This window comes from Parasteatoda tepidariorum, chromosome 5 (assembly GCF_982258835.1).
Source record: "Parasteatoda tepidariorum strain Cologne lab strain chromosome 5, Ptep-v5.0, whole genome shotgun sequence".
NCBI lineage: Eukaryota > Metazoa > Arthropoda > Arachnida > Araneae > Theridiidae > Parasteatoda > Parasteatoda tepidariorum.
Window position 1 is genome coordinate 8,482,044 of NC_141759.1, and position 27,038 is coordinate 8,509,081.

At 30.4% G+C, this 27,038-nt stretch overlaps 1 protein-coding gene across 1 annotated transcript; it reads right to left on the reverse strand.

Annotated features, from left to right (window-relative positions):
• Positions 1-57: 57 nt before the first annotated feature.
• On the reverse strand, positions 58-18,353 carry LOC147808545 (uncharacterized). Its single transcript, XM_087165201.1, has 6 exons — positions 18,134-18,353; positions 15,874-15,926; positions 13,006-13,110; positions 8,200-8,247; positions 4,080-4,136; positions 58-229 (listed from the first exon to the last, which is right to left on the reverse strand). The coding sequence occupies exons 1-6, from the start codon at positions 18,273-18,275 to the stop codon at positions 179-181; spliced, it is 456 nt and encodes a 151-aa protein (XP_087021327.1). The 5' UTR covers positions 18,276-18,353; the 3' UTR covers positions 58-178.
• Positions 18,354-27,038: the final 8,685 nt, after the last annotated feature.

A 27,038-nucleotide genomic window follows, 5' to 3' on the forward strand; every position in this document is an offset into this window, starting at 1 on the left:
ATAAACAAACTGTAGAATAATTTATTTTAAAATAAAGAAAATATTTATTTATCTTTTCAAAACAATTTGATTGCTACTTCAGTAGTTCAACATTTATAAAATAATTAAAATTATTTCGGTTAAAAAATAAAAATGTATAAATTCCTGAATATTCGAAATCTTGACAGCATTTAGTGCTTCAGCATTTGCCTTCAAAATGAACTCTATTTAAAACTGCAGCACCACAATCCTAAAAAAAATAATTGTATGTCGATATAAATTTTAATGAATCCTTATTTCCAAATTTAAAAATAATGAAACGTGTACTTAAATTTTCTAAAGGTAGTGTTTCTTTTGTATTCAAAATATTTTGAAAATTTCAAACTTAGATATTTTTTTTTTGAATCTTAAGCCTCCTTGCTTATTTTAAAAATATATCGGTCTTTTAAAAATAATAATTATTCTTATACTTAATGTTGTATTTATTTCAGATTATATGCTTGCAATTATATCTCCCTCATCTTGCGAAATTCTCCATATCCAGGAATTAGTAGAAATTTTGACATCACAAAAGAAACGTGTTGTGCTCCAGTGGGTACCTGGGCACTGTAGTATCTATGGAAACGAACAGGCGGATTTCTTCGCAAAGAGGGGAGCTTGGCTTCTCCGGCTAAAACATACAGAGATCTCCTACCACAGTATAAGGCTACATCTAAAACAAGTTTTTAAAAGAACTCTTGCTTCCAAATTACAAGAAAGAATAAAAGCCAAGCTGTGGAAAGATGACCTCCTGAATATCCCTAATGGTCCACGCCGTGAAGTGGTGGCACAGTTTCGACTCCTAACGGGCCACGACTGTCTGGCTGAACACTTGCACCGCATTGGTATTCTAAATTCACCTGACTGTCCGCTCTGCAACTTGGCAGAACTCATGAATAGGTGTGCTGCATTGCATTCCGGCTCTGAATCGTCGCTTTATTGTCAAGCCAGAGAACTTTTAAGGCAATGACTTCGATCATTCCGTTTAGTTTATTTATTCACCTGTTTCATCTTTGTATTTGTTTTCTGTGTTATTTCTTGTTTATGCCCTGCCATTGGAAATTAAAAAAAAAAAATAAAAAAATGTTTGCAATTTTTTTTAATCAAGTACAAACATACAGGGTGTCCCAAAAGGTCGTTTACAAACTTAGCATGCTGGTCTGTTATATCATGATGAACAAGATTTACATAGGAACTTGTGTCCGAAAATTAAAATTGAGACCGCTAGGGGGCGATAAGTGTAGGTTTGGATGAGGAGAATTAAAATGATATCGATAGCGGTGTTAATATGATTTTTATTATAAAACATCATTACATCGCCGCAAATGCTCAAAATTCCTTCCATTCGCCACAATGCACGTTTCACAGCGTCGGCGCATGGATTCACGAACCCGTTCAAATTGGCCAGGAGTGTCACGGACACGTGCTGCCGCTTCCGCGATCCTGACGATAAGATCCATGTCCAATGTTACAGGTGTCTCGTACACTATGGACTTCATGTGTCCCCACAGGTAGAAATCCATGGGAGTCAGGTCGGGGGATCGCGGCGGCCATGGGACTGGTCCGCCTCTACCGATCCAGCGATTAGGATAAATCCTATCGAGGTATTCTCGAACAGCGTGGCTAAAGTGGGCAGGCGCTCCATCATGCTGAAACCAGATGTTTTGGCGTGTAGCGGCTGGAACGTCACCCATCAGATCCGGCGAAACTCTTTCTAAAAAATGCGATAATCGTCAGCGCACAATGCCTGTACTTTTTGGAAGTGGTAAAGGCGTTGCATGTCATCGTGCAGTATGCGCATTATGGTGGAACGAGCTACACCCACGACACGTTCGCCTTCTCGGAGACTTATTTGATGGCATACTCCTGTAGCACGGTTTCCTCTACGACAGGTGTGCGTGTAGCACGTTCTCGACCGATGTGGCTACGTGCTACGAAAGCACCTGATTCACATAATCTGCGGTGCAATCGTCCAAACAAAACATGACTTGGCTGACGTCTGTTTGGGAAGCGCTCAAGGTACGTCCGTGCCGCGGCTCGTTCATTTCCATCAGCGGCGCCGTATACGTAATGCATGTCGGTCATTTCTGCATTACAAAACTCATTCATCCTTCTCCTTCAACGTCCACGACTGAAATGATTGTGTTTCCCACTCTCCCGTTTTCGTGCAATTATCGCCTTCTAGCGGTCGCAGTTTTAATTTTCGGACACAAGTTCCTATGTAAATCTTGTTCATCATGATATGACAGACCAGCATGTTAAGTTTGTAAACGACCTTTTGGGACACCCTGTATATAATTTTTTAATCTAATAGGAAATTCACAATCAAAAATTTGAACTTTAGATATTAAAACATATGCTCCCGTATTCAGAGATTACCTAAATTATAAAATCGTTTAGTTTTAAAAATTAGCTAAAAAGTATAAGAAGATATTTAGTTTGTTTCACTGGTGGCCAAAGTTGATAAATTCAAATTTTACAAATTTTGCCAAAGTTGATAAATTTCTACAATTGAAACACACGTTTTTGGAATAACTATTTAATTAGATATTTCTGATCAAGTTGTTCACATAATAATTTCGTTTTTTTTAAGACAATGAAAGCTGTTCTTTTAGTGAACTAATATTTTAATGAATCACAATATTCGAGTCTAATCCAATACCTTTTGCCATCTTTCTCGCAATGGCGAGATTTCACTGGCACAAAATTTTTATATGTTGGCAAAAAAACATATCCAAGTGAATTTTGCTTATATTGAACGCTATTAGAATTTTCATTTTAAAACTGTAGTCAGATTAACGGCAACAGTCTGTTCTTCCAGTATACCGTACAGTTTACTGTATAGAATGTTTTGAACTTTAACGGTTTTGAAACCATTTACGAATAGTACGATTAAAAAACTACGAATAAAAACTGTAAGGATTTTTAACCATTTGCAAATAACATGACTTAAAAACCGCAAAATTGGAAATTTAGCTGGATAGTGGAGATAGTTTAGCAGCTTTATAGTGCTTCCATATATGCCTGAATGAGAGCATCGTATTTAAATTTCCGGAGTGACAAATAGGGGTGTAACACTTTTCATGTGTTACTCATTCTTTCAGTCATGATATTGACAGATAAGACCTCTCTGCTATAAAAAGCACCCATTTGAAGAAACTAAGTGGCTTCATTAGGAGAGGGGGCTCAGTTGGCGTAATGAAATTCTGGTTGCTTAACCGTATTAGGTGAAAGCTGTTAATAAACAGTTTTTCTCACATTTTTAATGCCATCTTATTCATGATTATTTTACTGCTTTGTTGAAGTAAAGTATGGTAAAATAACAATTGAATAAATTGTTATTTAACCATTTTTTCCATGAAACTTCTAACAGTGAAGTAAAGATTTCACTGTTTAAAAATATTTAAATAAACTAGAGCATTGCTGTACATTGTTTCATTGTTTTTTGTCCTCAGGGAAAAAGGGTTTTAAAGAAATGGATAATTTTCTTGACGTTTGAAAATGAAATCATAGACGTCAACGCGACGCCACGAGCTTCTTTCCGTAGGAGTAAGAATCCATATGTCGAGTAATAAGATTAAACTTTTACCTTTTCAAATGATCATGACGTGCGTCCGATACGATAAAGTTAATCACTCTGTGATCTTATGAATTTTGACTCGCAGGTTTGCATTGATTAATGATTTTATTTTGTCCTTATAAGCTTAAACTGGCTTAATGAATCTTCATGACTTTAATCGAAATTTTACAAACCAATTTGGTATTGCCGCACTGATAGGGCATCTTCTTGATACGATATTTTTTTCCTTGTTTGAACAGCAATAAAAGGGGGGCATCAGTTAAAAAAAACTGAGTATAATCAATCGCACTTTATCACAATTTATGCTATATCAACAGTCGAAATGCATAATGATTACACGACTTAAATGGCTGCTAAAAATATAATTAAGTCGTCCGTTGGGAAAAAGCAAAATTACTTTCCGATAAACCTAATATATAAAAAAAACACAATATGTAAGAGCGTCTTGTAACATATTATATTAAATATTAACGGTACTTACATTCATTTCCGTCATTTTCTGACATGCCTCAGCCTGCATCATATCAGCACACGTCGCCTAAAATGTATGATTGCTTTTAAAAGAAAAACAAGTAAACAAGTATTTATCAAGAAATTTTTATCTATATTTAACTACGGGGTAACAAAAAAAATATAGGGATCATTTTTTAATGTTTATATTTCCAAAATTCATTACATAAATGCAGCGATGCTTCTCAAATTGTCAACCTCCGGCATAATAGATTTGTCTACAACGCCTCGGCCAGGACTTTAAAGCCCGCAAAATGATTTCCTGGGGGATTTTCTTCACCTCTTCTCTAATAGCTCTTTGAAGGCCTCTCAATGTAAAAATTCTTCGCTTATTCAGTTTGTTTTTCAGATGTCCCCATAGGAAATAGTCGCATGGTGCAGCATCAGGACTCCATTGTTCTAGTCTCAGGAATCGCACTAGCTGATCTGTTAGGAATTTCTGGATGACCTTAGATGCATGCGATGGGGCAGAGTCCTGATGGAATACAGCATCACCATTAGGGTCACTTAAATCATGACATTTAGGTTTTTTATGGCATTTTTTCTTCAACTTTTGATTTAGTTGATAGCTTACAACTTGCTGACCCACGTTAAGAGCTTTAGCCATGCTTGCCTGTGTTGGTGGATCCGGTTTTGATGTCATCTTATCAAGCTTCTGCAAATCTGATTTCTTTGGCCGTCCACTTCTTTTTGGTTTTGCATTATTTTGCATCGATCCGAGTTTTGAATTCGTGATGCGACTGCTATGGCTGAGGGAAATCGCAATACCTTTCTTTTTAAAATGGGTTTGTATAATCCTGTGTCTCCAGCGAAGTTCTAAAAATGCTTGTACTTGACCCTTTTTGTCAAATTTCTTCAAAGGCATTTTTGTGATTTTAGGAAATAGTATTGCAATTGAAAGTCTAATAGCAGAGCTTTAGATCAGTAAGCTATATATGTAAAAAGGTTTTAAAACTTTAGTGTTAGATAGCCACAAAAGTGATCCCTATACTTTTTTGTTACCCTGTATATACAATTTGACCGCTTTTCCTGAACTTGACAAATAAGGATAAATAAGGACAGTGAATTTTTTTTGGAAATAAAGGTCCGCAGTAAATTCACTTCAAATTGCATTGGTCTGTTAACATGTTGCTAATAGTAATGGTATTGAAATGCTTCACATAGAAAAAAAAGCATGGTAAAATTTGCCAAGTTTCTAGCTCTGTGGGAACATTAAAAATATCGGTAATTTTTATAGAAGCTCGTTGGTAATAATTTTGGTAAAATCAACAATAAAAGTTTCATAATTAATATGTGATAAAATCTATTAAATGTGGTAAAAGTTAGTAATCTTATCATGATATCTTAGAGCCTGCCATCAAAACCACTTATTTTAATAAATTTACTTTTCAGTTTTGTAATTTTTTGCTAAATGTGTGGTAATAAGATCTATAACTTTTAAAACCAGAATTTCCGGTAAACTGTAATCATACGAGTGGTGGAAAAATCACCATATGAATGGTTCAAGATTTTTTTTTCCAAGTTGTGAAAGATTCCGTCTTCCGATGATTGCATGTTGTGTATTGGAAATGAGTGGGAAAATTTCTCTAAAATGAGTAATTATGCGGACGATTTTATGTCCCGTTTTTGAATTGTTGAAAATGCTATAAAATCACAATCCATATACAGAATGAAGATCAGCTATAACTAAGAATGAAGAGGTGAGAAAAAGAACAAAAGCGGATGTAACGGTCGAAAAATGGTAAATTTTGTTCGTTTCACTTATTTTGGGAAGAAAAAATAAAAGATTTTCCTTAATTTGTAAAATTACATTTTTTTGCGTAAAATTATATTTTAGAATATGACATTATACATTAATAACCAGATATTGACTAAATTTGACAAAATGACCAAAGATGAAATTCATGACAAATTTGAACATATTTTTCTTCAACCAGCGATGGTAATATTTTTTTTTCGGTGTAAAACTGAATACAGAAATATCCGTTAAGGCATTTCTAAACGGTCTGTTACTCGTCAGAACAAAATTTTCGTCACATCTATACAAATACGTGATTTTGTCTTATTCAGGAATGTGGTCTCTAAATCTGCATTTTGTTTCTCTTTATAAGCTGCAGATTGTTTTTAAATAGTATTTTAGTCGAAATATGTACATTTAAAAATGTTATATATAATAGGCGGACATATAAATTTTCTGATAAACTTCTATAGATTTAGGGGTCATCATCAAGAACGCAATTGCATAAAAACCCATGCCCCGAAATATTGGTGGTTTGTGGTGCTTCTCTATTAGTACCTGACCGGAAGAAGACAAATTAACAGTTCATAATAAGGAAACGTCCCTAGAGGCGTACGACAACAATTTCACGTGTTTTCCTGAGTAATTTTAATTCTTATGAAATGTCCTAATTTTTGTAGATATTTGCCATATCATTTATGTGATTTCCTGCTATGTAAAACACCTTTAAACTTGCGTATCTCGACAAAAAATAGACTAAGAATATCATTTAAAAATATGCTGTTGCTTGAAAAGAGAAACACCTTGCAGATTTGAAATATTCGCAGTGAAATTATCCGAAATCCGTTAAAATATCTCCTGTAATATAAATCCAAATTTTAAAAAAAATGCTTCTCTGTGATTATCCGACTGTGAATATTCATAATCATTCCATGTATGCATGTTTTAACACAAATGATAACAAAATTATAACTGTTTGCTATCAACCAACAATAACAGAATTGAATTTTTGAGCAATTGGACCTGAAACACGTAGTTAGAAGCAAAAATTGAGTTTTTCTGTTTGGTTTTCCGTTACAGAATTTAGGTAAAATCCTAAACAGAAAAAAAAACAGTCTGAGGATTCTAATATAGTAATGTATGCTAGAATACAAGTTAGAAATTGATGATTCATTACACGCAGAAGCGCTTATTTCATTTTAAGAAATCTGTAAGCACAAATACAAGTTGCACTAACGCTACGAACAGCTAGAATAAACATTTAAACACAAGACAATATTATTTCATATCGTAAACTTCATTATTTGAAAACAATCACTCTTTATGTTTTTTTTTGTAAGGCAATTCACTGTTTTTTATTCTATGCAATGGCAGTTGTGGGATTACCTGGATCTTATGAAAAATTTTATATCAAGTTTTTCTAAATTTGATTTCCTATTTATTATTTTTATTTTTGTTTTAGTTTAGTTAAATTTCTTATTTAAACAAAGCACCCATTCGAGTGTTCTTGCTTTTCTCTTTTTCTACGCCTGTTGGGGAGAATCCAACAATTCTCTTAGTTGAACCGGTTTGATGTTCCGCGAAAATTAAAATTGCTAGAATGTCTCCTCCTTTGACGAAGTCTTCTAGCAGTTTTTTCATATTTATTTAATCAAAACTGCATACAATCAACCAGGGTATTTCAGCCCTTAATGCCTCTTAGTATATCGCACCTGATTTTTATTTATTGTTTAAGAGGGTTCTAAGACAGCTCTTAAGACATTCAAATATTTCCAAATTGCTTTTCGAAGTAAATACATATTATTTGCATCATAATTAAATTATATATTTAACTATCGTTTTTCTTATCATCATACTGTATCTTTTTTCACCTTTTTAGAAAAAATATTTTTTAATTATTTTCTACATATTTATATGTTTTACATGTCATATAATTTGGCATATTCAAGAACAGTTTTTGAAATGTTATTATTGATTTTAAGCAGTTTTTGAAAGGTACTGATTTTATTGCACTTATAGATTTTTATTTCATATTTTTCATTTACATTTATGGAATAATTCCTTTAGAATGTTGTTTTTAAGTAGACAAAATGCACAGTGTAAAACTCAATACTATGCAGTAAAAGGATTTTTCACTTAAGATGCATTTTCAAGAGTTTGGTAGACTCAAAATAGGCAAATCATTAGTCCATACTGCCAACATCATTTTAAGTTTTGAAATCAAACACAAAAACGAATTTTATTTCATAACATTTTATCAACGGACTTGTATTTTTTAAAACTTAAAAATAAATAGAGGCTTGATGCAATTTTAGTTTGCATATGTATTGAGTTTTCTATTACAAATACTTACTGAATATTCCTCTACTGCACTCCGAGTAACTTCGAACATAATATCTTCCTTTAAAGAAATAAATACGTTATTGGAATTACACTAAAACTATACTCTTCAATATAATAAATAAAATTTTAATTGCTCTTTAAAATGCTGGTGTTCAAATGAAAATAATTTACAAAATTGAGTGATTATTTTCATAACCACAAGGAAGATTTGAATGAAATTTATTTTGATAGTAATAGTTGATATAATGCGAAAAAAAAATTTAAGTCAGTTTTAATAGAGGTGGAGGATTTTTCATTTTTACCGGAGACAGAAATGCATAAAATTGATGTCGTAGAATGGGATCAAAAAGTCAGTTGTATGACCCTTAAGAACATTGCCTAGAGAGATTTCGCGTGTTAATTAAGGCGGTTTTTAAATGCAAGCGCTATTATCCCTCTTATTAATGCTCTTTTTAGCCTTACGTGGTTTTGAGCGAATGATTGAGAGTTCCAATTGTCTTGCTTAAACTCTTTAAGAGATCATTTGATATACGCAGTCTTGCCAGGCCAACGCTTTTAATAAATATTCCCCCCAGACAGAATGAACGCCATTCTGCAGTGTGTTGTCTTCGGTTAAATTAATTAAGAGTCACTGTATACCTGTAACTTAAACCAAACAAATGCTTTCGTCATAGACATGGAAGGGAACTATCAAACCAGTCCTGTCATATTAGTTGATTTTTCAGATATTGAATAATTGTAACAAATTATTCCCCTTGGATTTCATTATGTGAAAGTATGCAAAATTTTTACTAGGGACCTGCTATTTGCATTTATCATAGAAATTTTTTTATTTTGACAAATGAGTTTATATTATTTTTTGTCTTCTTCTTCAATGGCCTTTCTGCTTTTGACGAATGCACTTTGTCTGGTTGAGTTTGTTTATGATACCGATTTTAATTTCATGAAAGACAACGCAAAGCCATATAGAGTCTATCAGATTGAAAATTTTCTAGAAACTCAAAATATTCGCTTGTTGGATTGGCTTGCCAGTTCTTCAAATTAAGGGAACAAGTTTGAGACACTCTGTGGAAATTATGTCCTCTCTCTTTCACTCTAAGAGAAATTATTTAGGATTAAGTGAATAAAATAATAAATTACAGTGTGAAAAAAGCATGGTCAAAGCTACAACAATATGCTAAAATTTATGATGTTTCTGACTCTATGGGAACACAAAATCCTTCGAAATTTCCCCTGAAGTGTTTTGGTAATACCCCACCGGAACATCAGCTTCTTCACCCCAGAGCCAAAGTCAAGAAAGCTTGGCCCTCTTTGGGCTGTCGTGCCACCGAGTTTAGTTTTGGTAATGATCATGGTAAAATTAACAATAAAATATGGTTTTATGATACGTGATAAAATTTGGTGAATGTAATTTTTTTTTTAAACGGCAGGCACTGAACTTTCACTCTTCGCCTAGGAAGATGCCGGAGGTGTTACTCATTTAACGTTACCCAGTGGGCACCTGTGAAACTAAGTCACGGAGGCGAGCAACATTACCCACGCCACACAGCCACATACTCGTTTATAGGGTTGACCACATTCACACATCACACAATAGAGAACACACACAGAGAGAAACATCCATGCCCTGAGCGGGATTCGAACCCGCAACCATTGGCTTCACAGTCAGACACGCTGACCGCTCGGCTACCTGGCCGGCCGGTAAATGTAATTTAATTATGTAATTTTGCCATGATATCTTAGAGCAAGGGTCCCCAATTTTTTTCGGTAGTGAAACTCTAAGTGATCAACCATCTTTTGACGGAACTCCAAGATTTAATGAATATACTTCATTAGCAATTGTAAGCAGATTAACAAACAGAAGACTATAAACTATTTTTTAAAATCTGTAATGATCCAAATTTTATAAATAATTTTGAAAATATTTAGTGGATGAAATTGTTCCATTATATCGTTTTATTAATTTTAATCTTGAAATCTGTTTTTATGTCAAACATTGGAATTCCAGAGTACTGGAGTCACATCTATAGTTTGTATTTTAATTTTAATTTCGTGCATAAATAGATCGTGCCGAAAATAGGTTTCCATTAAAATAAAAACAAAAAAGAAAATAAGCGTAGAGAATGGTTTTCAGCGAAACATATTTCTTCATTGTCGAATTTGATTATTTTTATTCGAAGTGAAATTCTAATATATTTTTTCACAAAGGCATATATCCTTTCCATTATTAATTCATGACATTGTCATCAGAAAAAAGAATTTTGGTTTAAAATTTCTTTTTTTCACAAGCATTTGAATTAAATTTCGTAAGAATTTTCTAATTTCATAAATAGAACGGAACTATTAAATAAATAACAGATTATTAATTGGATATAAATTTAATTTTAGGCTGCAAAAATTATAACGAGAGCAAAAAAATTTTTAAATTTTGGAAACCCCTATTATCCTTTCGCGAAATACCAATTAGGAAGCACAGCCATTAGAACATAGCATAAAAACCATTTTTTCGTTACTATTCAGTTTTACGATTTTTTTACTAGGTGTGTGATAATAATATATCTGATTTTCAAAACCTGAATTTCCAAAAAAATTTTACCGCATAAACGAAAAAATTTCCCAAATGATTGCTTAATTATCTCTATTTTTGTTTTATTTATCAGAATGTTGGTTTTTTTTACCAGAAATGTCAATACCACACCGTACGGTAAATTTACCAGATTTGTTTTCTTTCACCTTTCTGTCTTTACCAATTTCTTTTTCCAGTCAATAAAAATATATAAACACGTTTGTCGCTACGATTTCATTCAGAAAATAATACAGATTAGATGTCTTTGCAGAAAATTTCCCCACGAGTTCTGCAAAGTATTGTTTTATACCCTGTATATTGTAGTTGTTGGAGGTTAACGAGTTGCAAGTATCTTCCTTTAGGCGTACTGGCCATGCTGATTCCCAAATTTTGCTTCATGGAAATATATTGCTTCAAGAAATGTTTTCCCGTTCTTGAAGAAACGTTAAGGCATATTTAAAATTAAACATTTACTCATTAAACAAACATTAAAGTTTAAATTTAAAAATAAAATATAGTACTGCTTAGTTGAAATATTGTCTGCATGAACACAGAAGTTGCCATTAAATGCATCAATTATTTCTTGTTCACTTGTTTAGAATGCATAGCTATGTCCAAATACATACTTTAAAAATTTAAAAAAATTTTTTATTGGATATGAAATGCGTTTTTTTTTTTAAATTCAATATCTAAATTATTTCAACTGATTCTCGATAGAAAAGTATTTGTATACAATTTAAAAAAATACCAAACATAGATTTGTCTTAGAATTCTTTAAAAGTAAACTTCATACTTTTTAAATTAATATTTTTTTAATAACAATCCACTATAAAAAATTTTTTCAAATTTCTGCAAATTTTGTAATTAGAGATGCCAACTGCTTCATATTCGACGCAAAAATTTAAAAAAAAACGTCAGAGAGCAAAAAACTAAAATGCTACTTTTCAGTTAATTTTGTGAATTTTTTTAAAGGCTCACTCAACATGGGGCGAGTTCCCACAAATTGGTCTCTCACATAAGCTCTCGAATTACTAAGACGTAGTGGTAATTAAAAACCCTGTAAATGCAATAATTAACATTAAAAGACTATTACTCGAAAATATTTATCTGCTGTCCGGAGCAAGTTGGCATCGCTGTATATTATATATATATATATATATATATATATATATATATATATATATATATATATATATATATATATATATATATATATATATATATATATATATATATAATATACAGAAACGCCAATTTGCTCCGGACAGCAGATAAATATTTTCGAGTAATAGTTTTCGAGTTTTTCAAAATTTCAAATTTTTTGAGAGCTGCAATTAAATACGTATTTAAAAGGTATGCAAAAAAGATTTAAAAATTTATTTTTCTTTACAAAAATTATATTTATTCAATATATATAAATAAAAGTACAAAATATGCGTATTGAATTTAAATATTAAAAATTAAACACATTTATTTTACTTCTCTTGACAATTCATTAAAATTTGGTGAATAATTGGTGACAGAACTTCTCAGTAATTTTTTGAAATGCTGATTAGTTAATACTGATCGTTGTTAGGATTCCACGAATTTCAAAGTGGAATAAAATGATTCACATAAGTACGTTGTTCTGAATATTGAAATAATTAGACAAACAGTCTTTTTTAATTCAGAATACTTTGATTCTGGTACAAATTTCTAAAATTCAGTAATCGACCTCGGCTTTTATTTTAATTGTAAAGCTTGATCTTCTTGAATATCTATTAATTCTAATTCTTCAGATCATTTTTGAGTCTTAACTATATTGGAAATGGAAAACTCACCTTGAATTATGTTAATTTCAAATGGATTCAGAAAAACATTAAAGTATAATAGCATGAAAATGGAAAGGGAACTCGGGTACATTTATCGAGAGCCACAAATAATCGCTCTAAGAGCCGCATGTTGGCCACCCCTGATGTATATATATATATATATATATATATATATATATATATATATATATATATATATATATATATATATATAAAGAGAGAGAGAGAGAGAGAGATAAGTTCTCATCACATTCTTTAGCTGTTTCTCAGGACTTATCAATATAAAATATTTCTAATCAAACTAAAGTAAAATTGAAAACATATCAAGAAACTCTGTTTAAAACTATCATCCGAGAGGGTTACTGAAACAAAGTGTAGTATTCAAAGAGTATGCTCTTCAGGAATTCTAAAATGAGGAGCATTCTCATACAACATATACCTGTTCTTCTCCATCCATTTTGCACATCTCATTGAACGCTGCTTTCATGTCTGACCAATCTTTCGAGGCATAACTCGCCACCCGTTTTACAACCTTCAAAATTTTCTAAAAAAAAAAAATGAAAAAAATTCAGTGTAAGATAGATGGTAGATTTCAGTGTAAGATACACCAGATAAATAAATAAAAGCTTTTATTTCAATTTTTTTTTCTTTTACCAAATCATTTGAAAGATGACAAGGAAAAAATTGGGAATAAATCTGCTTCATTAGGTTTTATGGATAATTTTATTTATTTATTATTTTTTTTTTAGATATTTTTATTTGCTGTTAAATGCTTTCGTCTCTTAGGAAAGAAACAATTGTGGAGTGATTCAGGAGAGATTTCTTTTTTTTTCTTCTGGTAATTAAAAACAAACTATTATTTCAGTTCTTACCAAGCCATTTAAAAGACATCCAGGAAGAAATCTGCAACGTCAGATTTTGAGGTTGATATACTCTTTTTGCTAGAGAATGCTAACTATTTCACTAAGGAAAGATACAATTTTAGAGCGATTCCGAAAACATTTTTTTTCTTGCTACCAGATAAATAAAAACAAACTGTAATTAAAGTTTTTTTACCAAGTTGTTTAAAAAGTACCAAGGTGAGACTGAGGCAGAAATCTGCAACGTCCGATTTCATGGATGATTTTCTTTTTTTTCTATATGGACTTGGCTTGCACCACGTTTTTAGTTAAAATTACGGATGTAGCTTTGAATCTGGAAATTAAAGAAAGTTGTTTCATATTATGGGGTACCTGCAAGTGACGTAGCGTACGTATCACGATCTTGATTGGATTTTGAATATGACATTTGTTTGCGTTAGCAACTGTTCTTTCCATTATATTCCGAGTAAGCCAAGCCCGTCTTTTAACTATACTGTATATTTCTTAATTTACACACAGATATTAAGCGATGTAGAACGTAAGCCAACTAATTATGCATTGAAGTTGCCAGGTACACAAAACAGAAATATATCACGGCTACAATAAAATGCATTAAACAAAAAATAAATAAAAGTTAAGTAAAAGACGTAGAAGAGAAAGAATTATATTTCAATAAATTCGATATGTGATACTGCGCTGTATTTAATTAATTTCAAGGTTAATTATCTCTCTAACTTATGAGGAGAAACTTAGATCAATTTTAACACTCCATTTACGGTCTTTTTTTTTTTTTTTTTTTTTTTTTTTTTGAAGTGCAAATGCCCAATTGAAGTGTAGAGAATGGTGAATATTGTAGAATTACATATTGTTTATAATAGAAAGGTGAACAGTAGTAACGTAGTTATACTATTGGAATTTCTTCAACACGGCAACAGAGGTCTGCATGATTGTTCATCGGAAATTGCATCAGGTTATATTAGTAGAAGACTTTAAGAGTGTGTACGGTACGCAAATAAAAGACGTTATTGAAGTTTTACTTCTTATGCGACTTCCAACAAGGTTGCGTTAAACGTTTAACGCTACATTTTTTATTGTGGCAGGATCCAGTGGCAAGATCCCACGTGGCAGGATCCAGTTTTACCTCATTCATTTCCATATTGTTTTGGTTCTCACTAGCATAAAAATAATAAAAGTCATAAAAGTATTGTTTTTCTATAAATATTTTTTTAGTTTGTTTTGAGACACACATAATTTAATAGGGTAGTATTTTTTATTTTCAAATTTAGTGGATAACAATTGTAAAAAATGAGTGAAAACAATCCCACGGACAATGCGACGGATTTAAGGTTACGTAAAGGAACGTCTCTTTTGAATATCAATTGATTGTTAGATTTTCTCTGCTAAAATTACATTATGACGCATTCACATGCATTATTAATACAAATACATTTTCCATGGCGGGACGATGAGGCAACCACAAGCACTTCCACTGGTTCAAGAGGTCCACGAGGGAAAAATGCACAATATTGCCGTGGTTACAGAGCACGGAAGCCAGCGGAGCAGGAAAAAGAGTCGTTGAATAGAACTAGTGATCCTTCTACGACTGCTGATTCTTCTACAACTAACGTCGCAGATTGCTAAGTTTAACTTCTTCCGCGCGGAGGGACTCCGCGCACTATTTATTTAGTCACTTTTTTTTCCTTTTTTATTATTTTAAGTTTAAAAATTAAATGCTCTTATTATTTTGTGTACTTAAAATATTAAATTAAATTATTCACTTTTAGGGATTTTTTAAAATCAATAAATTCTCTACCGTATTTTGTATCAGGAATGTAGTTATAAAATGTTGTTGTTACTAATGCTAATTGCCAAAACCAGCAAGCCTGCTATGGGAAGCAAGCGATTTGAAGGCAGAGGGTGTTTTTTTTTTTTTTTGTTCTACTCCATTTATTCATACACGCATCGTAATTTTAAACTGAACCAGAGAATAATCAACCTCTAATTCAGTACCCTAATAGTATTTTATTTTATTTTATGACCGTCGTTGAACATGTCGTTTTGGAATTCGACTGACAATGTTCAAAATCCGTAGCCTTGTAAATTTGAACCCAATGCAGAAGACAAGGGAACTCCTGGATCAAGCATCGGGAGAAATTTGTCTTCGTGGGGGACTTTTTGGTGGAACTAACCGGCATTTGCGTTGCATGGAGAGGTGAACCGCGAAAACTTCCCACGGGTACCGCAGAGGTATAGATTTTCGCTTAAATCAGTCACCATTTAATACACTGCTATTCTGCGGCTGGCGGAATTCAAGCTCATGATCTCACGAGCACGAGCCCAACGTCCTACCAACCAAGCTATCCCAGTTCCTATGTATATAAAATGTTATTCAAACAGTTTAATTTTGCCCTTATAAAGACTGATATCATATTTATAAACGAACTTACATCTTCTGGTGTAATCTTTACACATGCATCATATTCATCATTTATCTCTTTATCTGAAAGTAAAATATGTATTTTATTGGATAGCAGCAATATCTCTAGGTGATTCAATACTAGTGAAACAATCTTCAATGAGCGGTAAACTACAAATGCAAGAAAATGTGTATCTAGAGGCGGCTAATTTTGGATGACCTTCACAGTATTCCGTGTGTTGCAAACGATATGGGTAATTAAATAATCAGGAATGACGGGATAACTTTATAATCAGAAAAGTCAATTTGTTTTCAACTTATAAACAATTTCAATTTTCACAATAGATTCGTTTTTCTTCCCATGACGTCTGCGCGTGGCTACTGATTACGAACCGGTACCAGCTTCTAAATAAGCCATTTATAGCTTCCTGCGATCCTGCTTTGTTACATAGTACCGGGTATTTATCTGTAATTCACTCATTTTCGAAGTTTGTTATTTTTTCGTAAAACAATTAGCTAGTATGGCATAATCCTTCCCTGGAACATACCATATTTGACGCACCGGACATTTATTTGTATTGCACTCATTTTTGAAATTTAGTTCTCTTTTTTCATTACATAATAAAAGCTTGTATGACATAAAAATTTGACGTACAGGGAGCGTACAGGATTAGACTTACCGGACGTTTATTTGTACTGCACTCTTTTTTGAAATTTAGTTTTCTTTTTTCATCACATAAAAAGCTTGTATGACATAAAAATTTGACGTACAGGGAGCGTACAGGATTAGACGTACCGGACGTTCATTTGTATTGCACTCTTTTTTGAAATTAAGTTTTGTATGACAAAAAAATTTGACGTACAGGATTAGATGTACCGGACGTTTATTTGTATTGCACTCTTTTTCGAAATTTTGTTCTCTTTTTTCATTACATAATAAGCTTGTATGACATAAAAATTTGACGAACCGGGAGCATACAGGATTTGACGTACCGGAAGCGTACAGGATTTGACGTACTGAACGTTTATTTGTATTACACTCTTTTTCGAAATTTGTTTATCTTTTTTTCATAACATAATAAGTTTGCATGACATAAAAATTTGACTTACCGGGGACGTACCGGATTTGACGTAAGGGACGTTTTTTTGTAGCAGGCAAACTGTTTTTTAAGTTATTATTTCATGTTTTGATAAATTTATCTCTTTTGTATTAAGTAAAGTTTCATGGAGTCATTAAGATAATGTGTCAAGCATTGCACACCAACCACATTTACATCCCAGACAAGCTGGTTAAACTACTACCGCAGCTGAAATTTAAGTTCTTTACAATAACAGTTATATGTTTTTGTATTGTTTTTACTATAACAGTTATATATTTTTGTTAAGAGTTATACGTTTTTATAGAGAAAAGGTCAGCTGGTTAAAGTGTGTTAGATGTGTCATCTCTAACAATTGCATGCAGTTCGCTTGAACTTTCTATCTGTTTGAACAAAATCTAGCCCTAAAAATATTTTACTAATTATAACTTATGTTTATATTGTTTTTAGTTATTAAATTTCCGAACTTTCTTGAAAAGTTTGAAAAAAAACCTACTTGAAATGTCTAAGGTAAATGTGATGGGAAAAAATTTTTGAATTTCTCCGGGCCATTATTTTTCCTTTTTGTATTTACAATTTTGCAGTTCCATCAGCACACTAGCCGTGAATAAAAACTAAATTTAGATGAAATAAAATTAAAAACAATGTAAGTATATTTTTAGTAAATACACTACGCTGTTAGATATTGACCACTTTGAAAAATATTCCCTTTTAAACATACTTAAAGTAGAGTCCTTGCATCGAATTAGAGGTTTAAGAGTAATGAATTCTCTTTGACTGAGGAATTGTCTTATCTTAGGGATTATCTATCTTTATCGGCGACCAAAATTATTTTCTTAGAAATTACCTCTAGTAGAAAGCTTTGCAGACGTACTAAGAAAAATGTTTATATAGTACCTAAATTTCATGCAGTTTAGCGTGTCTTTTGGCATCAGTAATAATGATCTAAATAATGTGATACTCGAAACAGTTAACACGATTTTGATCTGGATTAGGAAAAGAATTTTTTTAGAAAAGTTTTCAATAGCTGTGATGACCGTCTGCGATACCTTTAGTTTTCGGACAATTTTGAAGCTGCAAGTCGAAACTCTCTAATTACATTAAGTATATAAACTCTAGTTACAAACACTGGGGCAGAATTATTTCAGTGCGTTGCGTGGACCAGTTGAACATAAATTTAAAAATTATATTCACCTCCTGAAATGCATTTAATCCATTTCCTGCAAGGTCCAAAGTGTATCACTTCCCCTACATCGTCTGAACGCTGGGGCTTAGGCAGATTAAAACCCCGTGCAGTGTTGAAAACCATACACATTAATATCACGTTAATAAGCATCTTGCTCACAATACTCCTAATATAATATGAACTTAATTTAGTATCTGTTCTCAGCTATCTATAGATTTTACTTAGCTCAATCATCTTTAAATATGTGAAAAATAGCTGTGTAAACAAAGCAGCGAGCGTGCTTAATTCTGAATGGGGAAGTTATGCTTAAAACAATGCAAAGATCATTCCACGCTGGACTTATTTTCCTGGTACTTTGTTTCTTTTTGAAGAACATGCAGAAATATATATAATAACTTTCATTTTAATATTAAAAGAAAGTTTTTTATTGAATCTTATATTCTAAAACTTGCGCAGCTGATTTCCAATTTCTTTTGTATTGCAGTAATAAAAGAAACATTGCTTTGCTGCTGCGAATTTCTATTGCTATTGTTTTTCCTGTTTATTGAGCGTATTTAGTTTTTTGCGTTTGCTTTACTAAAAAAATAGTTTATTATTTACTATGTATTTATTTTACACAGACTGTGATTTATTGGAAAGAAAACTTGCATGGGCGGAAGAGGATGGAATAAATTGGCGTTGAATGAAATTATATTCTTTGAAATTTAAAACCTGCATCTTCCAGTTTAATATTGTAAAATTTAACATGTTTCCTTTAACTCGAAGCATTTACGAAAAATTTTTGTATGCCAAAGTAAATAACCAACAGCTATTATCTGAGAAAAAAACCATCTTTGCTCATTCGGGAAGTGGTTACATACATACAGAACTCAAAAATTCTTAGAAGTACTACTTGCCCTGCTGGGCACGATTATCTTTTTCAATAACCTAAAAATGCCTATGAATGCTGCGATAATTAATCTGCAGAAAAATATATTAATCACATAGATGAGATTTTTATTTTAAATATGAACCTGAACCTCAAAAAATATTAGCAATGAAGCATTATTATTAAAAAGGAAGTTATAAGTATTGTTGACGAGAAAGAAGTATTATTATCAGAATTAATATGTATTATCGGCATGTTTATGCACTTTAACCTGATTCTTTAAGAGGAGGATATAAACCTTTATTACATTGTTTTCTCATGCACCGTGATTGGGGTGATCTTTTTTTTTAAAATTTAAAGTAAGCTTGGCTAGAGAAATAAGAAAAGTCATAAAGTGGGTTTAATTTATTCTCATTTGTATAATTTCATTAAATAATCTTTATGTTTTATTAAACTATAATCGATTATCCTTTTTCCTTCATTTTTGGTGCAATATTTATTTGACTCAAAATTTGAGGGATCTTAGTCGGTAAATTATGGTACCTCTGTTAATAACAACACAGGGGAATTTTAGTCATAGCTACCTCCAGTCCTAATAACAGACCATAGGCAAATTTATTCATTATTTATGATTTGCTGCGTTAAATTATGCTAATTTTTCATACTTTTTTAAAATAATTGATAATTAAATCCATTGATAACAATTGATGTTTTGAATAAACTTTTGAGTAACTGGAGTGAAATGCAAATATTATATCGTTTCATGAAAAGCTTTGCACCGATTACAGCAATCAATTAAAACAATCGAATACAGTTGTAATCAGTTACATGTAATAATTACGTAGTAATCAACTACACAACTAACAGATGGTTAATATATGTAATCATGCTAGGCAATCATCACAATTACGAATTACAAGCGTTTATGATTATTTCTAATCACAACATGAAAACATAAACAAGTTATTATCATGATTATAGATATTTATTATGTAATCCCAATTCTATGTCACCATAATCATTTTCATTCAAATATAATGCAAGTAAGTAATCATGATTACCTTTATTCTTAATCTAATAAGAAATCCTTAATGCAAGTAATATTCGATTACACTAGGAATAAATGTAATCATAGTTTCAAGTGATTTTGATAACAATACAATAGCAATTTTAAATAATTGATTACTTTTAAGCAGAATACATAAATTGTACATATAAATTGTATGAGTTCCATTGTTTAGTTTACTAAATGAAAACACTAATAGTATTACAAATGCTATTAGGAAGTCATATACCTATTGAGGTTTTACAGCGCTAAATGAAAGTTTACTAAATGAAAACACTAATGATGAGTTTACTAAATGAAAACAATAATGCTATTACAAATGCTATTAAGAAGTCATATACCTATTGCGGTTTCACAGCGCTGGTAAAATTCATTGCATTGAATATTATCAGGGATAAATTTTATTAGCTAAGTTTACTTATACCGCTTGTAAATACTTGTCATTGCATTGTTTTCTCTGTATTATTGTATCCTGGAACTAAATGGGGGTTTTTTCTGTGATTCACTGCATACTTTCTTCTAATTAACGAAAAAGTTCTGTTCCAGAGGGAAAACGGAATTTTACATGGAATTACAGAAATTTTCTGTTTACCTTGAAGAGATTAGCCAATTGTTTCCGTTGATCAGAGATAGAGGGTGCCACAATCAGTGAAAAATAAAATCTATCCGGAATAGAAGATATTGTCAGTATACTCAGCAATAGCTGACGGTTGATCGGCATTGTTCATTGTTATTATGTCATTATGATTCAAAGAAAATGGTTTGATTCTACTTAAAAATCACCTGAGAGCAATAATTTTTAGTACGAAGTAAGTTAACCAAAATTATTTATTTCAATTTTTCTATTATCAATGACTGTGACGCTATTAGAAGCATTACATATTTCTTATGTTTGAAAACTTCGTTAACTTTAATTTTTTATTAACTCTTAATCTTATTATACTTAAATTAAATCAATAATTTAATTTTTGTAATTTTTTTTATAAAAAACGAATTTGAATACTTTTATTATTTCCTTAGCAAATACTAAAATCTATTTTTAACTATATTTTTATTTAAGCTATTTTATTTCTCTAACATTAAAAATGTTTCGGCTACCGGGATATATTGAAATCTAATGGTCCTTTTAGAGATTAAGTTGCAGCCAGTTTATTTAAAACTTAAAATTGACAACACGATCTTGGCATTAGTCTTGACTATACAATTCGTCAAATTTTTTATCTCTTTCCATGCTCTTAAGCATCAGTTAGCAGCTATGCGTTTACTAGAAATTTGAACTTGGTGTTAGATCTGGAGTATTTTATTTTATTCATTATTATTATTATATTTTTTTTTATATCTGATGGCCACTTCAGTGATTTTAGAGTAAGATGGTGCCTGCCCTTTGAAAGTGTCACGAAATTGTTTTATAAAATCTTGAAAAGAAACTGTCTTCGTATTAAGAGATGGTTTGAGAGATGGCTTAACATTTTATTTTGATAGTAAGTTGTTTTTTTTAGTGTAATTTTAAATGTGGCCATATTTGTTAATTTTTAAAAATGTTCCTTAAAAGAAGCAAGCTGTTTAATCATATCTCAGAGGTAACCCTCTTTCGGTACAAATGCTATATACAAAGAAATTTCACTATTACCAAAATACATGATAATGAGCCTTAAATTAAACCCCCATTATTTTTAATAAATAATGTGTTTCTATTACACACGCATTATTAAACCCCCATTATTTTAAAACTTAATAAAACCTCCATTATTTTAAATACAAATTAGGTTTTTATTGAACCGCATTATTAGAACCCCCATTATTTCGAAGAGTTTAGTAAAAAACCCCATTATTTTAAATAAAAAATGTGCGAAAAATCCAGGTTAGATGACTTATGGTTCTTTTTTTTTTCTCTTTTTCTCAGAAACACAATTAAAATTAGCTTTTATTATTTTCCTCCATCCAATTTCTTCATGGCTTATTATTTCAGTTTATATGACAAGGTTTTACAGGTGTTATACATGTGCAATCTATAGCTCTTAGTCGCACGAATATATATATATATATATATATATATATATATTGTGTGTCTGTATATGTGAATGTGTGCATAAAACATTTGCTCACACGATTTATCCTCAAAATAATGTTTTCCAATATTGTATTAATATAGCCAATAACAAAATGTATCAATACAATAGTGTGAGGAGCACGAAACGAGAGAGAGAGAGAGCGATTCGTTATCAATTAGACCGGCTCAATTAACAATTAAAAAACCGGCTCAATTAACAATCTTTGATTTTTCTAATTTATTGTTTAAAATCCTTTGTTTCGTTCTTGTGAGAGCTAATATCAGTGAACGTTTATTAAATAAATAAAAAAAAATTAGATAGCTTATATTTTGTTATTGTTTTTCAGAATCCCATTCTTGATGTGCTTAAATTTCATAATATGTTTGAGAATTAAAAAAAAATTTTCATTGAAATATATTAACATTGTTAAAAGTTATAAATATAATAAACTCTTAGTAGAACTATTTTTCATTATATTGATATTAGCATAAATAAAGGAAAAATTAAATTATCCCATTATAAAGTAGAGGAATTTTTGGAATTTATTGATGAATATAATAGTATTGATGAATATAATATTATTGATGAATATAATAGTATCAGTATAATAGTATTACTGATAATTTATTATTGAAAATTCAGAAATAAGAAATTCGACGTGAAAAAGCGCCAATTTTTGGATATCTTTACCATATATAGATTCTAAAATACGTTCTAAATGATTCAAATTATTTTTATCTATAGATTATCAATAGATTCTCTCTACGTTTTGGTCTGTTTACAGAATGGAAATGGACAATTCATTAGAGCTTAAGAATCTTTCTTCTCAAATCTGAAGGAATTGTAAATTACTGTAATAATTCGATATTTTTTTAAAGTGATCTTGGTATTAAAAAAATTTTAAAGAATTTTATTATAACCCTCTTATATTAAGCTAACTGCAATTATGCTATCTTCTGTAAAAATTCTAAATTGAGCTTCGAAATCAGGAGTAAATAAATAGTAAAAATCTCAAGTTTAACAATGTAAATTATATTATGATTAAAAAAAGTTTTTTTGATACCCGGTTAATATTTAAAATTAATCATTTACGCTTTCCATACTTATTAATCTGTCTAAAATCTCGTTACTAATTAAATTTAGTTTCGAACTATCACTTCTGAATCTAATATTTACTTATTTAAACCTGACTTTTTTTACAGTATTAACATTATTATTAAAGAAGGTTCTTCTTTGATAATTGATAATGAAAAACCTACTTAATACTTTATTAAACACAACTTAATTATATCTATATCGACATTTCAGTTCCAATTTCTCTGTAATGGCATTCCACTTCTCAAACTAATTTTTTTTATTATTATTTTTATAAAATTATGCTTAATAGCAAAATTATTTACTGGGAAATTTCAATTAATCTGCCAGGATGTGGTGCTTTTTTAAATAGTGCATAAAGGCGCTAATTTTTGACTTACGTTTTTTAAAAGTCCTTGGTGGTGTTTTTTTTTATTTGGGGATTGTAAAAAGTACTTAATTTTAAAAAAAAGATATTTTTCTTTGCCGTGTCGATTATCGTTTTAAATTACAAAAAATACATGATTTTCATAATTTTCTCTATAATATTTATGAAAATCTAGTTATATTATCATGATTATGCAAAGTTTTTGAAAATGTTTTTAAATTTTATTGTTTTTATATTTATAAATTAAGAGCCTTAAGCGATAGAAAGAAAATAATTTTTATACCTGCACAGATTCCTATCATGATTTCTTTTTGAAAGTGATTAAAAATATTTTTTGTATGCTTGAAAAGTACTTAGAAAGTGCTTATTTTTTGTTAAAAAATGTTTTTTATTCAAAATATGTAACATCGCAAGGATCTAAAGTTTCAATAACCTTAACCGTGTAGGCTCAGGGGATAGAGCGTTCGCCTTCCCGGCGATACGAATTCCGCACCGGGCTCGCACCGCCCACAGTGCTGACTTAAGATGTCCTCAATGGTAGACGGATCATGGGTACATTGTTATAAATTTCTTTGGACTTAAATATTCAAAAAGAGGAAACTATCTGCATTGTTTTCTTATACGATAAAAAGAATGATGTTAAGTTTAAAATGAACTAATTGCTGGGAAATTTAATATATCTAAAAAGATTTATTTAAATACCTTTGTGATCGAATCGATAGAATTGAAAGAACTTGCCGAAACAAATATGTCCATTTCCAGTAGATATAGGTTAGCCGAATTTCTTAAAATTTGCCAATTCAATACTAAATATCACATAATTATAAAAAATAGTGATGTAAATTTTTAAATGCGTTTTTACATTTTTAACAATGTTCCATTTCTGAAATATTGACGTTTGTCGTAGATACTTTTTTACTGAGGGAGGGGAAGAACGCTTCGGCTGTATTCCAGAACTAGCCAACGAACTCCTTCAATATTCAATTAAATGTTTAACCACCTATTTAAAATTATTCCACCTTTTATTAATTACAAAATTTGAATCATTCACACTACTGTATCATTATCTCGCACAAATACAGATTACAGTTCAATAGAAGGTAACAGAAAAATCGAATGCATTTCTTTATAAGCGCGTCATAACATTGTCTCCCCGTAGTCTCTACCAACGCTTTAATTTCATACTTTGTAACCCGGTAATTGAATAACGAAAATATTTTAAATCATTTTTGCAAATTATTCATAAGTACTTGACAATCTTTCTCCTTTCATGTGTTCCTCTTTTGTTTCATCTATAAAAATGTTTGAGTTCTATTGAAAATTCTATTTGAATTTTTCTGGAATTTTCATGATACTTTCACTTGTTAAAAGCTTGTTTACCAATCAGTCTCTTTCCTTTATAATGTCCCTCATACTATTATATTAATATATTTTGATTTGTTAATACAATACTTGAAAGCACTATGTTTGCGGAAAAAATCGTGTATTTTAATAACTGCATTATACCTTTTCATCTAGGTCATTTTTTTAAATATTCTAGTTTTAAATAATTTTGTCTACTTTAATTCTTTTAAATTTTCAATGTTTTTTTCTCTTTCAAAAGTTTTTTTCTTTTTTCAATATTTTTTTCTTTGCTTTTTTGTGTTATTATATTATATTATTGGCTCTACGTACTTGTAGCAACCGCACAGTAATGAAACTTAATAAATTTTCTAATTTTTTTCGAATATATATATATCTAATTTCCTGTCTTTTAAACTTTACGTGTGTTTAGGATGTTGCTCTATGAGCCTATTTTTATGGATTTAAACAATTATAACAATTTAGCGCCTGGTAAAAAATGTGTTTAATATTTAAATTATTCTTCATGTTGTACCCGGTACGGAGAGCCTAAATCAGAGGGGAACTTCGGATCGACATCCTGCTACTCTGAAAGCAAAAGCGAATGCAAATGATTTTTTGAATTGCTTTCTGTTCCCGAAACTCTACTGTCCTATAAAGCGTGTGATGATAAAAGATGCAAAACTTGCCCTAATATTGACAAAAAACGCACATTTCTTTATAACGTTAGCTCCAAATCTTTTTGTAAAATTAAAAATGTTATTTATATGTTAACCTGTGGTTTCTGTAATATGAAATATGTTGGACAAATCAGTAACTCAAACATTCGAATTAATCAACACCGTTCTGATATTAACAGTAATAAGACTATCAATAACCTGGAATTGAATCATTTTAGAGTACATAAATTTAACAGTGTCAAAATTAATATTTTGGATATTGTAGAAGATTTAGATTTAAGTCTACAGAAAGAAAATTACTACATGCTTTTAAACAAAACATGCAATATTGTCGTATGGGCAAAACATACACACCAACCTTCCAACATACACAGATTAGCTTTAATAACTCCTCAACTTATTTACTTTTTCATATTAAAGATAAGCCTACAAATAGAGGTAAACGGGGTTTAAGAAGTAATAAAAACTCTCATAATAGTGACAAATTAAATATAAATTTTCTTTCTGAAATGGAAAAAGATTTTAATAAACATTATAACATTTAACCAATTAAAGATTTTGTCTTCTTCCTTAAGAATTATGATGTATATAAGTTCTACGATCTTATTATTAACTTCTCTTTTATTAATTTGCATTTCAAAATCCTTTGTTTCGATCTTATAAAAGCCAAAATGAGCAAAATTTCGCCAAATAAAAAGAAAAGTTTAGATAATTTATATTTCGTTATTAACTTTTAAAATCCTATTTTCGATCAGATAATCTTTCACAACATTTTTGAAAATTTTAAAGCTTTATTTCCATTAAAAGATTTTAACATAATTAAGAGTTTTAAGTATAATAAATCTCTTGGTAGAACTATATTTAATTATAATGATATAAGCAAAAATTTAGGGTGTATTAATATATCCGATTATGAATGTCACTGTGAGGAAGAGAAATATTTTGATTTTGTTGATAAACATCATAAACATATTATTACTGGTAATTTAAATATTATAGAAAACTTAGAACTTAAGAATTTAATGATAAAAGGCACAAAATTTAGACCCATTTACCATATATCAATCAATAAAATTCTAAAATACTTTCTTAATGATCTCAATAGTTTTTTTAATAGACATCAAATAGATTCTCTTTACCTTTACCAATCTTTACATATCTTTAGGTATGCTAACAGACTGGAAATGGGGTGTTTATTATTACTTTAAAAACTTTGTTTTCAATAATAAGGATAATTTAAATAAGAGTAACAATCCAACAAATTTTTCTAATATTGTCCAATCAATTAAGCAACTTTAAAAAAATTTTGTAATTACTCCCATAGACAAAGCTAACAATAACTATGCGATATTCTGTAAAAAATTCTATGCTGAACTTTTAAATACGGAATTAGAAAATAGCAAAAATTTTAAACTAAGTAATTTCAATAATAATATTGTCATTTT

What these genes read in the sequence shown, in the direction of transcription:
- LOC147808545 (XM_087165201.1), bottom strand. Translation starts at nt 18,275, where the DNA reads ATGCTTATTAACGTGATATTAATGTGTATGGTTTTCAACACTGCACGG. An exon ending in TAAAGATTACACCAGAAGAT is followed by an intron (nt 13,111 to 15,873) that starts GTAAGTTCGTTT and finishes TTTTTTTTTTAG; the next exon opens with AAAATTTTGAAGGTTGTAAA. An exon ending in AAATGGATGGAGAAGAACAG is followed by an intron (nt 8,248 to 13,005) that starts GTATATGTTGTA and finishes ATTTCTTTAAAG; the next exon opens with GAAGATATTATGTTCGAAGT.